This window comes from Cyprinus carpio, chromosome B7, assembly GCF_018340385.1.
Source record: "Cyprinus carpio isolate SPL01 chromosome B7, ASM1834038v1, whole genome shotgun sequence".
NCBI classification, from domain to species: Eukaryota; Metazoa; Chordata; class Actinopteri; order Cypriniformes; family Cyprinidae; genus Cyprinus; species Cyprinus carpio.
In genome coordinates, this window is record NC_056603.1 from 36,882,083 (window position 1) to 36,894,523 (window position 12,441).

The 12,441-nt window shown below is 35.9% G+C and overlaps 1 protein-coding gene across 2 annotated transcripts; it reads left to right on the forward strand.

The window, feature by feature from the left end:
- Positions 1-5,540: 5,540 nt before the first annotated feature.
- ist1 (IST1 factor associated with ESCRT-III) lies at positions 5,541-11,747 on the forward strand. 2 transcript variants are annotated; one of them, XM_042728497.1, is made up of 10 exons: positions 5,541-5,697; positions 6,458-6,554; positions 6,643-6,823; positions 6,903-6,990; positions 7,079-7,162; positions 8,303-8,413; positions 8,525-8,701; positions 8,804-8,914; positions 10,241-10,289; positions 10,373-11,747. In XM_042728497.1, the coding sequence occupies exons 2-10, from the start codon at positions 6,467-6,469 to the stop codon at positions 10,537-10,539; spliced, it is 1,056 nt and encodes a 351-aa protein (XP_042584431.1). In that variant the 5' UTR covers positions 5,541-5,697; positions 6,458-6,466; the 3' UTR covers positions 10,540-11,747. The 2 variants fall into 2 exon arrangements, with proteins under 2 accessions (XP_042584431.1, XP_042584432.1); XM_042728498.1 differs by having other exon boundaries at positions 10,280-10,289.
- Positions 11,748-12,441: the final 694 nt, after the last annotated feature.

Below are 12,441 nucleotides of genomic sequence, written 5' to 3' on the forward strand. Positions count from 1 at the left end.
ATGATAAAAAGTGAAAGTGAAAGTGAAAGTGACGTGACATTCAGCCAAGTATGGTGACCCATACTCAGAATTCGTGCTCTGCATTTAACCCATCCGAAGTGCACACACACAGAGCAGTGAACACACACACACACTGTGAACACACACCCGGAGCAGTGGGCAGCCATTTTTATGCTGCGGCGCCCGGGGAGCAGTTGGGGGTTCGATGCCTTGCTCAAGGGCACCTAAGTCATGGTATTGAAGGTGGAGAGAGAACTGTACATGCACCTCACAACTGAAACTTTATATTTCTGGGATGAGTCAGAAGTATAAATTATTATATTATTTAAAACAGATTTATGTGAGTGAATATTCGCATTGGTCTGAACAAAAACTGCAGACCGGATTATTAAAAATGCACATTCATTCTCTGCCAGTAGGAGGTGCTTTTGGAGTCAGAAATATAGTGGTTTTCCCCGGTAACAGCTCTAAACAAAACAGCTCAGCTCATAAATGGTACTTTATCAGGTAAAATGAAAATGTGAGTTACCAGCGTAAGCCTACATTTTATTTTAGTCATTTTAACTTAGGGCTGTCAATCAATTAAAATATATAATCACAATTAATGGCATGATTGTCATGAGTTAACTTGTGAATAATCGCAACTTAATTGCACATTTTTATCTGTTCTAAATGTACCTTAAATGAATATTTTCCCCATGGTTTCACAGACAAGGCTTAAGATAGTCCCAGACTAAAACGCATGATTGAGCTGTCTCAACTGAAAATATCTTGCTCTGACATATCTTAAAACTCATTGTTCTGTGTCAATATGCACACCTGTAACACTTTCTTTTAAGGCATTTTTGTAATGCAAAAATTAATTTATGCAATAAATGTTTATTATTAGTGAAACCAGTTAACAGAGCATGAAGAGTAGACATGTTTCATAGGTCATAGATGTTTTTCAAAGAACTTGTTCATGTCTATTAGACACATGAAAAAAAAAAAATCAGAAATACTAGCTTCCTATTACTTCTCTTTCTTTGCACTGAGCACTTTACACAAACCTGTTTGCATTTTCGCATGACAGGGCAGCTCACTTCTGAACATGCAAAATGTACATGTAATATTTATTATTACATTTGTTTTGCCTCTCTGTGCCACATACTGTATTTTGATGCAGCTAAATTCTCAAAACTGTTTTCATTGATACATTTGACTGTTTGTTGTCAGACAACGGGATGAATATGAAATAGTGACTGAAACGCGACCCATTAAGACTAACCAGCTCTCCCTTCCGAGAAGTTAATCTGCACAAAAATATATAATCGTGCCGTCGTCTGATAAAAATCAAATAGGCTACAGAATAGCTTGAAGACAATAGCTGTGCTGTGATTTCAGCTATACTTATATGTAAAATTAGAGAAGCAACATATCAGTGTTTTAACTGAAAGCGCAGCTCCTTTCAGCCGCGCGCTGAACGCAGAGAGAGAAGTGTGCGCGCGCTGGGAAAGAGGGACCTCGCGCTCGTGCGGCAGTCAGCTTTAGATGCATAAAATTTTATTTTTGCTACAAGCTGGATACACAAGAAGCACGTTCAACTCGGACGCGCAGACGAATGTCTTGCATAAACACCGTAAACAGCAACCGTTCGCGTGTCCGCGCTTAATGCGCATCTCCTATATGAAAAGCATTAGGGGGCCCTTGGCTTTTGGGGGCCCAAGGCAGTCGCCTACCTTTGCTTAATGGGTAAGTCCGCCCCTGTCTTTTAATAAAGAATGACATTTTTTTCTTTATTTTGATATTATTCAGTTCGATTCAATACACTTTACTGTCCCCAATGGGGAAATGTGTCTTGGACCCTGGAGCCGCATACACATACACTGATTAGCATTAGATTGCGTAATAAATAAATAAATAAATAAATAAATAAATAAATAAATAAAAATCGACATAAAAATAAAAACCAACATTCCAAGCCACAAATAACAACCATAACCAACAAGGAGTTACATGAATGAATTACATGTTATTATTATCAATATAATATGGTAAACGAGACTAGTGATAAATCAAACGTAATCTAAAAGTCAGAATATAGCTATTACCCAAAATATGTAAATGATTATTTTTATAATACTGTTTTCATCATGTAGTTTTACAATCAGTAGGTTAATGGACTACAATTTGCATTGCTGTTTGAATCTTTAAAATCATATACATTTGTTGTTGTTGTGTTTTTTTTTTTTTTTTTTTTTTTAGCTAGATACAGTAGACGGCGTTTTAGTGCCACGTAAAAGCTAAAATTGCGAGATTAAAGTCGAAATACTTCGAGAATAATGTCGAAATATTACGAGAATAAAGTCGAATTGTTTCGAGAATAAAATCGAAATATTTCGAGAATAAAGTCGAAATGTTTCGAGAATAAAATCGAAATATTTCGAGTATAAAGTCGTAATACTACGAGAATAAAGTCAAAATGTTTCGATTATTTAAATCGTAGAAATTAAAGTTCTATTATTTCGAGAGTAGGCCTTTATTGCGCATGCAAATATCCCGGATTGAGAGCATCGGGAGAAGTTGCAGGCCACCGGGATTGATTTGAATATTGTTGCGTCCGAGCGGCGCATCATCTTACTGGGATGAGAAAGAGTCAGTTTTAATTGATAGCGGGGGGAGAAGTTGGTAGGGAATATGATTTTTTTTAATATTGTGATGTGTGAGTGCTTTTTTATTTTTGTTTGGGTTAGGAAAAGACCAATAGACATTCGTTTGGGGGGGGGCGCTGTAGCTCTCTCATTTAACGCTTTTTTAATACACTACAAATATATATGGGATAATTAGCAGAAATCATACCTTGTGTCATACTCGCGGGGACAGTATGCTATGCTTGGAAATAATATTTCATGTCTTGCATTGCATTCGTTATTTTTAGTGCGCCAGCCCATATAGCAAAACACAAATCATGTGTCTTACTATAATGTGTTTTTCAAGCTTTTTCATGATCAGATCGCTGTATTTATGTGAAACAATTCATTAAATTAAAGTATTTTCTTTGTGAAAATTCCACCACCTACTCCGCAAAAACGTCTGTGGCGCGCAAACTTTTAATCCTCACATGTAGACTATTTGTTTAATAAAACGTTCTGAAAGGTGAAGTGGGCTCCAACTTGTTGACATAGGCTAAGTTATATTGTTTTATTTTCTGAGGTAGCCTGTAGGCTATAACATATAGGCTAAGTGACCAGGCATAATCACAAGCTGTTTTATTCATGGTATGGTATAATACAGTAAATGATTGGAAATAATATTTAACGTCTTCCATTCATTATTTGCAGCACGCCAGCCACCCAGTAATCGCAATAATTTTGTGCCTTGTTGCGTTTAATATAACAGCTCAGCTTTCTAATTCTGTCAGTTTTATCACGAAATAGGCTACAAATTATACGTGTTTTTCCTCTTTATTTCAAGTTTATAGCAAGATTTTAAAGTGAAGGAACATCAGAAGGCATGAAAAAACAGTAGCCTATATCTTACTTTATAATGAAAATAATGTCTCATTAATTGAAAAGACACATGCCACTTAAAATGAAGCAATTTGTCACGCCACATTAAAGAGCTTGAAAAACACACATTATTGTAATAGCCTATATTTCGCTATAAAACTGATAGATTTTGAAAGCTGAGACTTTGGAATATCTCCCGGTGCTTCCAATCCGGCACGTACATTTGCATGTGCAAAAGGCCAATTCTCAAAATATTTTAACTTTAATCTTTATTCTCGAATCATTTCGACTTTATTTCGAATTTATTCTCGTAATAGCGATTTTATTCTCGAAATAGGCTATTACGACTTTAATATCGTAATATCTGTGTGTTTTTTTTTTTGTTTTTTTTTTAACGTGGCACTAAAACGCCGAGGTACAGTTGTACTAGCCTGTGTATTATGGTAAAGTGTCATTTAATGACAGCTGCTTCTCAATTTCTCCAAATGATGGCAGCAGTGAGAGGTGTCCATGTTTACACCTTTCCTCTCCTTAAATAGATGTCTAAGTATCTTTAAGCAAGTTGTCATATAAAGCCTGTAAAAAAAAAAAAACCTTCATATTTTCAATTACCCAATTAATATTTTTAATCCAATTTTAAAGCATGACCACCACAAAATCATTATTTGATCATATTGAGCTTAAATACAGATTTAAAAATCATAAGATATAGTTTAATAGCTATGATGCTGTTTTTGAAATCAAATATTTGTAGCTATGACAGGAAACACTGGAATCTAACAACAGCTTATCTTAAAAAATAAAGCATATACATTAAACAAAATAGGAAAAGAAACAGTTATACAATAAGCATGTGTCCTGTTCTGTGTCCTAAACTCCTGAAACATTGGTGTCACATTATTTTAGAGCAGTCAGTGCAATTTGGGAAGGAAATCAATCAAATTCATACATGTGAAAATATTCAGATGTAGCCCCTTCCTAATCATTAACATTTTCATAAGTAACCATTACAATTACATTTATTTTGTAATTAAGTTGCATGTAATAAAATGTTATATGTAACTAGTTACTCCTCAACACTCCTCTCTCTCTCTCTCTCTCTCTCTCTCTCTCTCTCTCTCTCTCTCTCTCACACACACACACACACACACACACACACACACACAAGACATAACAAAACAAAAATGAAATATTATTACTGTTTTCTAATTTATTCCTCATTAAAAAAACAATAAGATATGAAGAAATTAAAGAAAATTTTTTGTTTCCAAATCAACATATTAGAATAATTTCTGATCATACTAATCATTCTTTAAAAGATAAGAATCTTTTAAATTGTAATAACATTTCAAAATATTACTGAGCTCGCTGATGCACTGATCAAGTTCTGGCTGGAGACCCCCGATCTGCCATCTCATCAGGAGCATGCAGACATTATCAGTTACTGTGATGAAATTCATGCATGTTGGATCAGTCTGTAATTTACTTATTTATTTATTTTACTTTGATTTTTGGTGTGAATTTGACTCCAGCCCTTAATGGGTTGATGGTTTTGGATTCCACTGACCATTGTGACATCATTTAATTCTCAACAAATTACACATCGTAGTGAAGGTTTTCAACTTGAATATTTTGTTCATCAAGATCTAATGTGTGATTTAAATATTCCATTCATTTTCCATACAAACATAAACCCAACAGTGGCGAGGCCTGCATTTTTCAAGTGAGTGGACATCAGTGCTGAAAATATATGCCTAAATTAAAAAAAAAAAAAAAAGTATGCCTAGAAAATGTGATGAGCTGGTTTATTTAATGTGTTGTTGTTATTATGTAGCCTCGCCACTGAAACACAATGCCTCAGTGCACTCACACTAAAAAAAAGTACAGTATTGTTTCACTATTCTGAACAATTACTTGCCCTATTTTAAGGTAGTGACTTGTGAGCTCAGGCATTTCTTGCCAACTTGACTATCTGGACTATCTTGTCATGTGATATCAATAATGATATCATAAACATGACCTCATTGGAGACCTGATTTGTCCGCCCTAGTCACGGGGGTTTCCCTTTGTGAGCGATTTTCCACTGGCGACTATGTGTAGCGTCACGAATGAAGTCACGTCCAGTGCGGAAGTGAATGCTAACTGAGCAGCCGCCCGACCATTCTATTCGAACCCGACTCTTTCCCAGCGCCTGAAGAGGAACCGACACGTAAATATGATGCTTATTATATGTTTTGTACGATGTTTATGAGATATCCGCGACGTTTTGATGACTTGTCAGTATCTGTAGGTTCTTGAGTGTTTTGTTTAGCTTCTCTAGCCGCTAGTCGAGTCTCTTCCTGGTTTGAAAAGTCAGATTTCTGATAAGTCGAAAACCTGTTCAGATATAATTTGTATGTTTGTTAGAGATCAGTATAGATGCATCGAATCGATCCATATAAGTAATAACGAGTGACTGCTTGTCAGCTACTCCGTTTCTCTGCTTTATGTCATTTTATTTTATGAAAGAGACTCGAATAAACAAATGAGCCACCGTTTCTAAATAAGTAAGAGGGTAACCAACAAAAAAAGCCACACTATTACTATATATCTGAACAAGAAATTTACAATGGTATTTTTTTGTAGTTATTGAGAGAGCTATGTAGACACCATGATAAATAAATCATTCAGTACAACAGTTCAGAACCGGCGTAATTTGATCCGATACCATAGTACTGCCACTGTTGGGACTACTGGTGTCCTTTACACTGTTTTTGGGTTCCTGGATGTTAGACGTAACTAAAGTCGGTTTCTAAAAGCTCACTTGTGCTGTTGTCATCATATGGCAGTGATGTCACTCCCCAAACAGGAGGCATATCTCGAATGCAAATCTCTGTATCTGCTTGAGCTTTAGCTTTAATACCGTGTGAGATGTTTGAGTCTTTTCTGCCCCTTTTACCTGATGTTCGGCTCTTGACATTTTTCCACAGATCTCCATCATGCTTGTTGGAGGGTTTAAATCTGAGAGACTTCGTGTCAATCTCAGGCTGGTCATAAACCGCCTTAAACTTCTTGAGAAGAAGAAAAGTAAGTTTGGTTGTCTACAAGTTGCACGTTGTTTTAAGTTTTGGATGTTCTAAGTTTAACGGAATTGAACCCGCTTGATCTGAATTAGCTGAATTAGCCCAGAAGGCTCGTAAGGAGATCGCAGACTACTTATCGTCTGGCAAAGATGAGCGTGCGAGAATCAGAGTCGAGCACATCATCAGGGAGGATTATTTGGTGGAGGCCATGGAGATCCTGGAGTTATACTGTGATTTGCTGGTCACCCGTTTTGGCTTAATACAGTCCATGAAGTGAGTAACCTTTTATTTTATTATTTTAAAGGTGATTTTATTTCCTCCATGTTCTTTAATTTTTCTGTTCTCTTTCCAGAGAACTGGACCCTGGCCTACAAGAAGCAGTGTCCACTCTCATCTGGGCCGCCCCTCGACTGCAATCAGAAGTGGCAGAACTGAAGATTGTGGGTTTTGTTTGTGTCTGTCTTGAATCTATTTCTGGGATGTAGTTCTACTGTGGAATATTCATGTCTTTTTTCCTTCCTTTCGCAGGTTTCAGATCAGCTGTGTGCCAAATACAGCAAAGAGTATGGAAAGCTATGCAGGACAAATCAGATCGGAACAGTTAATGATAGGGTATGATGAAACACATTTGTTTAGCGGTGGTGGGCACAAAATTTAACTCGTAGTACTGTGTGCTTGGGCAAATATTACATTAACTATTGCTCATTCTTGGATTAGGGCATTTCCAAAACACCTTTAAGTAATTATTATGCTAAAAGTATTAGATTTTTGGCATGTAGCAGCACACCTGATCTACCTCAGATCATACTGCTCGATAAGTAAGTATCCTTACTTGTTTGTATGTGTGTGTGATGCTTATTTAGTGTATGATGGCCAGTTTTTCATCTCTAACCATTCCCAGTGTTTTAAAATCTGTTCAGTGTTCAAAAGTCATGTAGTGTATTCCAACCTTAATCAGTCAGAGATATGACTTTTACCTGGGCGATGAAAAATGTCCTAGTCTTAAGGCTCTTTCACACCAAGAACGATAACTAAAAAGCTAACTATTACAATAACAATATTGACATACACACCAATAGATGATAATGTTTTTTGTGTGTATGTGTGTGTATATACAGTATTTGTGCATATATGTATATATGTGACATAAGGGTCATAAGGGTCCATTTTTTTAAAATAAGGTTTATACATCATTTGAAAGCTGAATAAATAAGCTTTCCATTGATGAATGGTTTATTAGGATAGAGCAATATTTGTCTGAGATACAACTATCTGAAAATCTGGAATCTGAGGGTGCAAAAAAATCAAAATATTTAGAAAATCACCTTTTAAAGTTGTCCAAATGAAGTCCTTAGCATTGCATATTACTAATCAAAAATTAAGTTTTGATATTTGCGGTAGGAAACATACAAAATATCTTCATGGAACATGATTTTTTTAATATATATATATATATATATATATATATATATATGCACATATACATACACGTGTGTGTGTGTGTATACTGCTTTAAATGCATAGGTGGATTCTGATAGGCTGTCGATATTTTTATCATTCATCAGCTGGAAAAAAATCATTCTGAAGGGGATTGCAATCACATAATTTCTTTATGTTACTGTTCTAGTTTTATTCGTTGGTGTAAATGGACCTTGTGAACATTGATTGATCCAAGCCAAAGTCAGAATATCATAAATTCTAACAATCTGCTTTTAAACCGTTGTAAATTCATATTGCACTTTATTTCTGTAGCTTATGCACAAACTGAGCGTGGAGGCCCCTCCCAAGATTTTGGTGGAGCGTTACCTCATTGAGATCGCCAAAAACTACAACGTTCCCTATGAACCTGATGCCATGGTTCGGGTAGGAATCTATTTCCTCTTTTTATTTATTTATTTATTTATTTTCTCTTCAACTTTCTCATCACTAAAAGCAGCATTTGTTTTAAACTCTTCTCATCTGTATCATTCACAGCCAGAGGTGTGTCCGGGTGAAGAGGCCGATCTGATTGATGTGGACAGCGACTTCAAGAAGCCAGGAGCTGGTGGTGGAGGAGGTGGAGGAGGGTTTACGGCTCCCGCTGTAGGCATGCCAATGCCCATGCCAATGCCCATGCCCACAGCTTTCAACTACCCAACGCCCAAAGGAGCTGTAAGACCAACCTCTGACTAACTCATTTTACTTGACCAATCTAAGAAGTCTAATTGTTTGGCTGAGAGATGAGATCCATTTAAAATAATGTTTCCTCTACAGGAGCCCTTTAATGGTTCTGTTGGCACCTATGATGGCTTTAGCAACTTCCAGCCTCCAGTGAGAGGAGGGCAGCCCCCACAGCTGCCCAGCTGCCCACCAACCTATGAATCTGTAAGTGCAAGTGATCACCACTCCTCCCACTCTTCCAGACAGACGGGGACGACCTGTTCACCTTGCAGGGAAGAGTAGTTTATTCCAGTTCACATGCTGTGTTAGTCCTGCTCTGTTGTCAGTCTTCTGATCTCACACAGGCATGTGCTACGGGCTGCAAAGGATCGAAAACACTAATTCTGACCTCTCTTGCACCAAGTGTATGGTTTTTTGGGGGAAGTGCTTTTAAGTATTTAAGTAGATATGCTATATGTGAAAATGTGCAAACAAATATATATTAAAAAGGTGAATCTCATATGGGTTGTCAAGAACATGTCTGGCAAAATGAAAAGAAAAAAGTATAATTTTGCATAAAGAAACTGAAGCATTTTGTTTTGATCAGTAAGACATTATATTAATATTATTAAAAATGAGACAAAAAATATGAATTGTCATGAAAATATTATCACACATTGTCTTTATACAAAAATGCAACATTTTTTCTTTTGATTTTGCTTTACGTGACATTCACCTTGAAGCATTTACCCCAACAAATCCTCTGCTGTGCATGGAAACAGGAAACCTTCCTACTGACAAACCATATTGACAACAGGGGCTTTGTTTATAAAACGCACAATACGATCAGATTTAATCCTAAATTCCATGGATTTCTGAGTTTATAAAGGCTACAACTGCATAAAGGATTTTTATCCATAGCTAATTGAAGAGCATGTGTACAGATTTTTTTTGTACACATATATATCAGTAATTAAAATAATCCAGCATTGATAATGAAAATGTAAAGATACACAGACAATCACAATATGCATTAATATTATATCTGAAAATTAGTAGGTTTTTTTTTTTTGATAATTATGTCACTGCAGTTAATTAATTAATTGTATATAATTTCCTGGAATTCTATAAATTCCTAAAAATAAAAACGTATGCATGCCATATAGGGATATTTATGGCAGTTCTGTAGATTAAGTTAATGTGCATGTTCATAATGCACATGAATTTAAGATAAACTGCAACTTATAAAGTGATGCATTTAGCAAATGCCTGAATTTCTTTGTGTGTATGACCGTTTAAGAATCAGTTTGTTTTAGAAACATTTTGGAAAGTGTTGTACTTCAACATTAAGGATCGTTCTGTGCACACCTTTATAAATGAGACCCCAGGTTTTCCAAATATTAACTAGGTTCACTCACTACGGTGGTCTGTTCTAACTCAGTGCATGGTTCACAATTCTAATCCTTCACAGTATCACTATAGCAGTATTGATTATTTGCAGTAGTTGCTGTGTATGTATAAGATGCTAACATGTTTTCATGTGTTTTTTAAATTGATGAGTTGTCTGTCAAACCCTCTAATCCTTCCCAGGTCATCCCAGGTATGTGCTCTATCCTAATAGAACTTTTTTTTATCGCTTGTATTATGATATTTTTCTTTCTAAAAGCTGTTTTTTCTCTCCAGGCCCAGCCCCGTCTGCTCAGATCTATGACAACTCTTCCTTTCCTGAACTTCCATCTGTTCCCGACACACTCCCAGCCTCCTCCTTCGGAGCGAACGCCAACACTTCAGACGACATTGACTTTGACGACCTGTCACGCCGCTTTGAAGAGCTCAAGAAGAAGACCTAATTACCGAGAGCACATCTGGGAGTCAGAACATCTGTCTCAGCTGCCACACGAGAATGATTCAATGTACCCTGTCCATAGTCACATACTCGCAGGTCTTCTGGTGGAGGTGTAATATAATACTTGTACTTAACACAATGAAGGATCGGCTGCTGTATAGACACTTGTGAATGGCAGTGGCAGAAATTTATATGCTCATTTTAGACTTTTACATAACATGGACTGTTGACAAAAATCGCCTTTCCTTTGAATGAGCACTTTTCTTAGAGGGCCTTGCTGACAGCTAAAACTAGTTAATCATCTGTAGTGTAATAATCTCTGCTCCTTGTATGACCACTTGAGAAGTCTATTGAATATTTATATTATAGATTAGATTATAATTTCATCGATTGTTAACTTTCCCCCTTTTAAAAAAAAAGAAAGTTTTTCCCCAGCAAATCAGAAATCTCTGACTTTTCTAGGAAAAAGCAGGTATAACCTGTTGCCATTATTTACACCCAGAGTTGTGCAATGAACTATGATCCTGCAAACAACTGTATGATGTCATGGATTGTTAGTGGATCACAATGTTTGTGCAAAGTGACTCAGCTTTTTGTTATTGACAGAATGTGTTTTGATGGGATGGTTTGGTGAACACAAAAGTTAGCTTGATTCTGGTGAACTGAGCACAGAATTGAAGAAATATTGCTTTATTTCAGCCTCTCATTTAATGAGTCATCTCTGTGTCCTAAAGTTTTTCTGTTAAAGTAATTACTCCTGTCAGTCATCTTAATTTGACTCGAAAGGAAAGGCTTTGTATTTTGTCTACAATAACACTCCTGTTTCTAGTCCTGTCTTTGTGTGCGTGAATTTGCTTTAGTTTCCACATCTCAAGCTGTGGCCTTGCTGTTCCACGCCTTTCTCTGGGAAATGTGACTTTCCTGACAGCTTCTACCATGAACTCCACATTTGAATAATATTTACATCCTAATTCTTTTCTTTGGTGGGGGTTTTTATCATATATCATTGACTTATTTGTTGTAAGATTTGACTGTATAAAGTGTCTATGTCTTAAGTTTTGAAAGCGTTGTTTTGCTTGCTTGATTATATAACACTAATTTGTGCTTTCTCTTCTCAAATCACCCAAATACAAATCTGGCAGTGTTTAGGTATGTTTGATACTGACTTTAGCTTGCACTGAAATGTAATAAAGTCTATTTGCTCATAACTTATACTTCTCACCTAAGTAATCTTATTTTTTTTCCAACGAAAGATACCATAACACAAACTTTACTAAACTGCTACAAGTTTTTTTCATTAATTAATACAGCATGGATACATACAAATGAATATATATATATATATATATATATATATATATATATATATATATATATATATATTAATAAGCGTTTGCCTGTACTTGTGACGTTATAGCGCTCCATCGGCTTTTACACTTTAGAACCACTAGAGGGTGAAGTAACACAACTACTGTAATAATAATCTATTACTGTTTTCCTCAATCGGTTTATTCTGCTACCACCACCCCCCTCCCCCCCCACACACGCACACGCACACACAAAACAAGAAGATCTCTGAAAACGTGTATTGTTCACGCCATATTTGAATTTTGATCCATTTAAGCAAATTGCAGGTGTTTTGCCATGTGTGCAAATGTGTAATATAATATAATTATTGCACGATGACTATACTATATGCACATGGCCTGTAAAAAAAACAAAAGAAAAAACTGACGAATTCATTCTGTGAAATTGTCATACTCTTCACAATTTTTAAAAATAGTTTCATGATGAGGCAAGACGTAAAATGTACAGATTTTCTCAGTAAACTTTTATCTGCTGTTGAAAACAGTGTTGTTATATTAATTATATTTCAAGTACATTTTTTGTGTAGGCCTATAATATA

Excerpts from the sequence above, each read along its gene's own strand:
- ist1 (XM_042728497.1), top strand. The coding sequence starts at position 6,467 with ATGCTTGTTGGAGGGTTTAAATCTGAGAGACTTCGTGTCAATCTCAGG. Across the intron at positions 6,555-6,642 it reads ACTTCTTGAGAAGAAGAAAA|CTGAATTAGCCCAGAAGGCT; the intron begins GTAAGTTTGGTT and ends GATCTGAATTAG. Across the intron at positions 8,702-8,803 it reads ACCCAACGCCCAAAGGAGCT|GAGCCCTTTAATGGTTCTGT; the intron begins GTAAGACCAACC and ends TTTCCTCTACAG.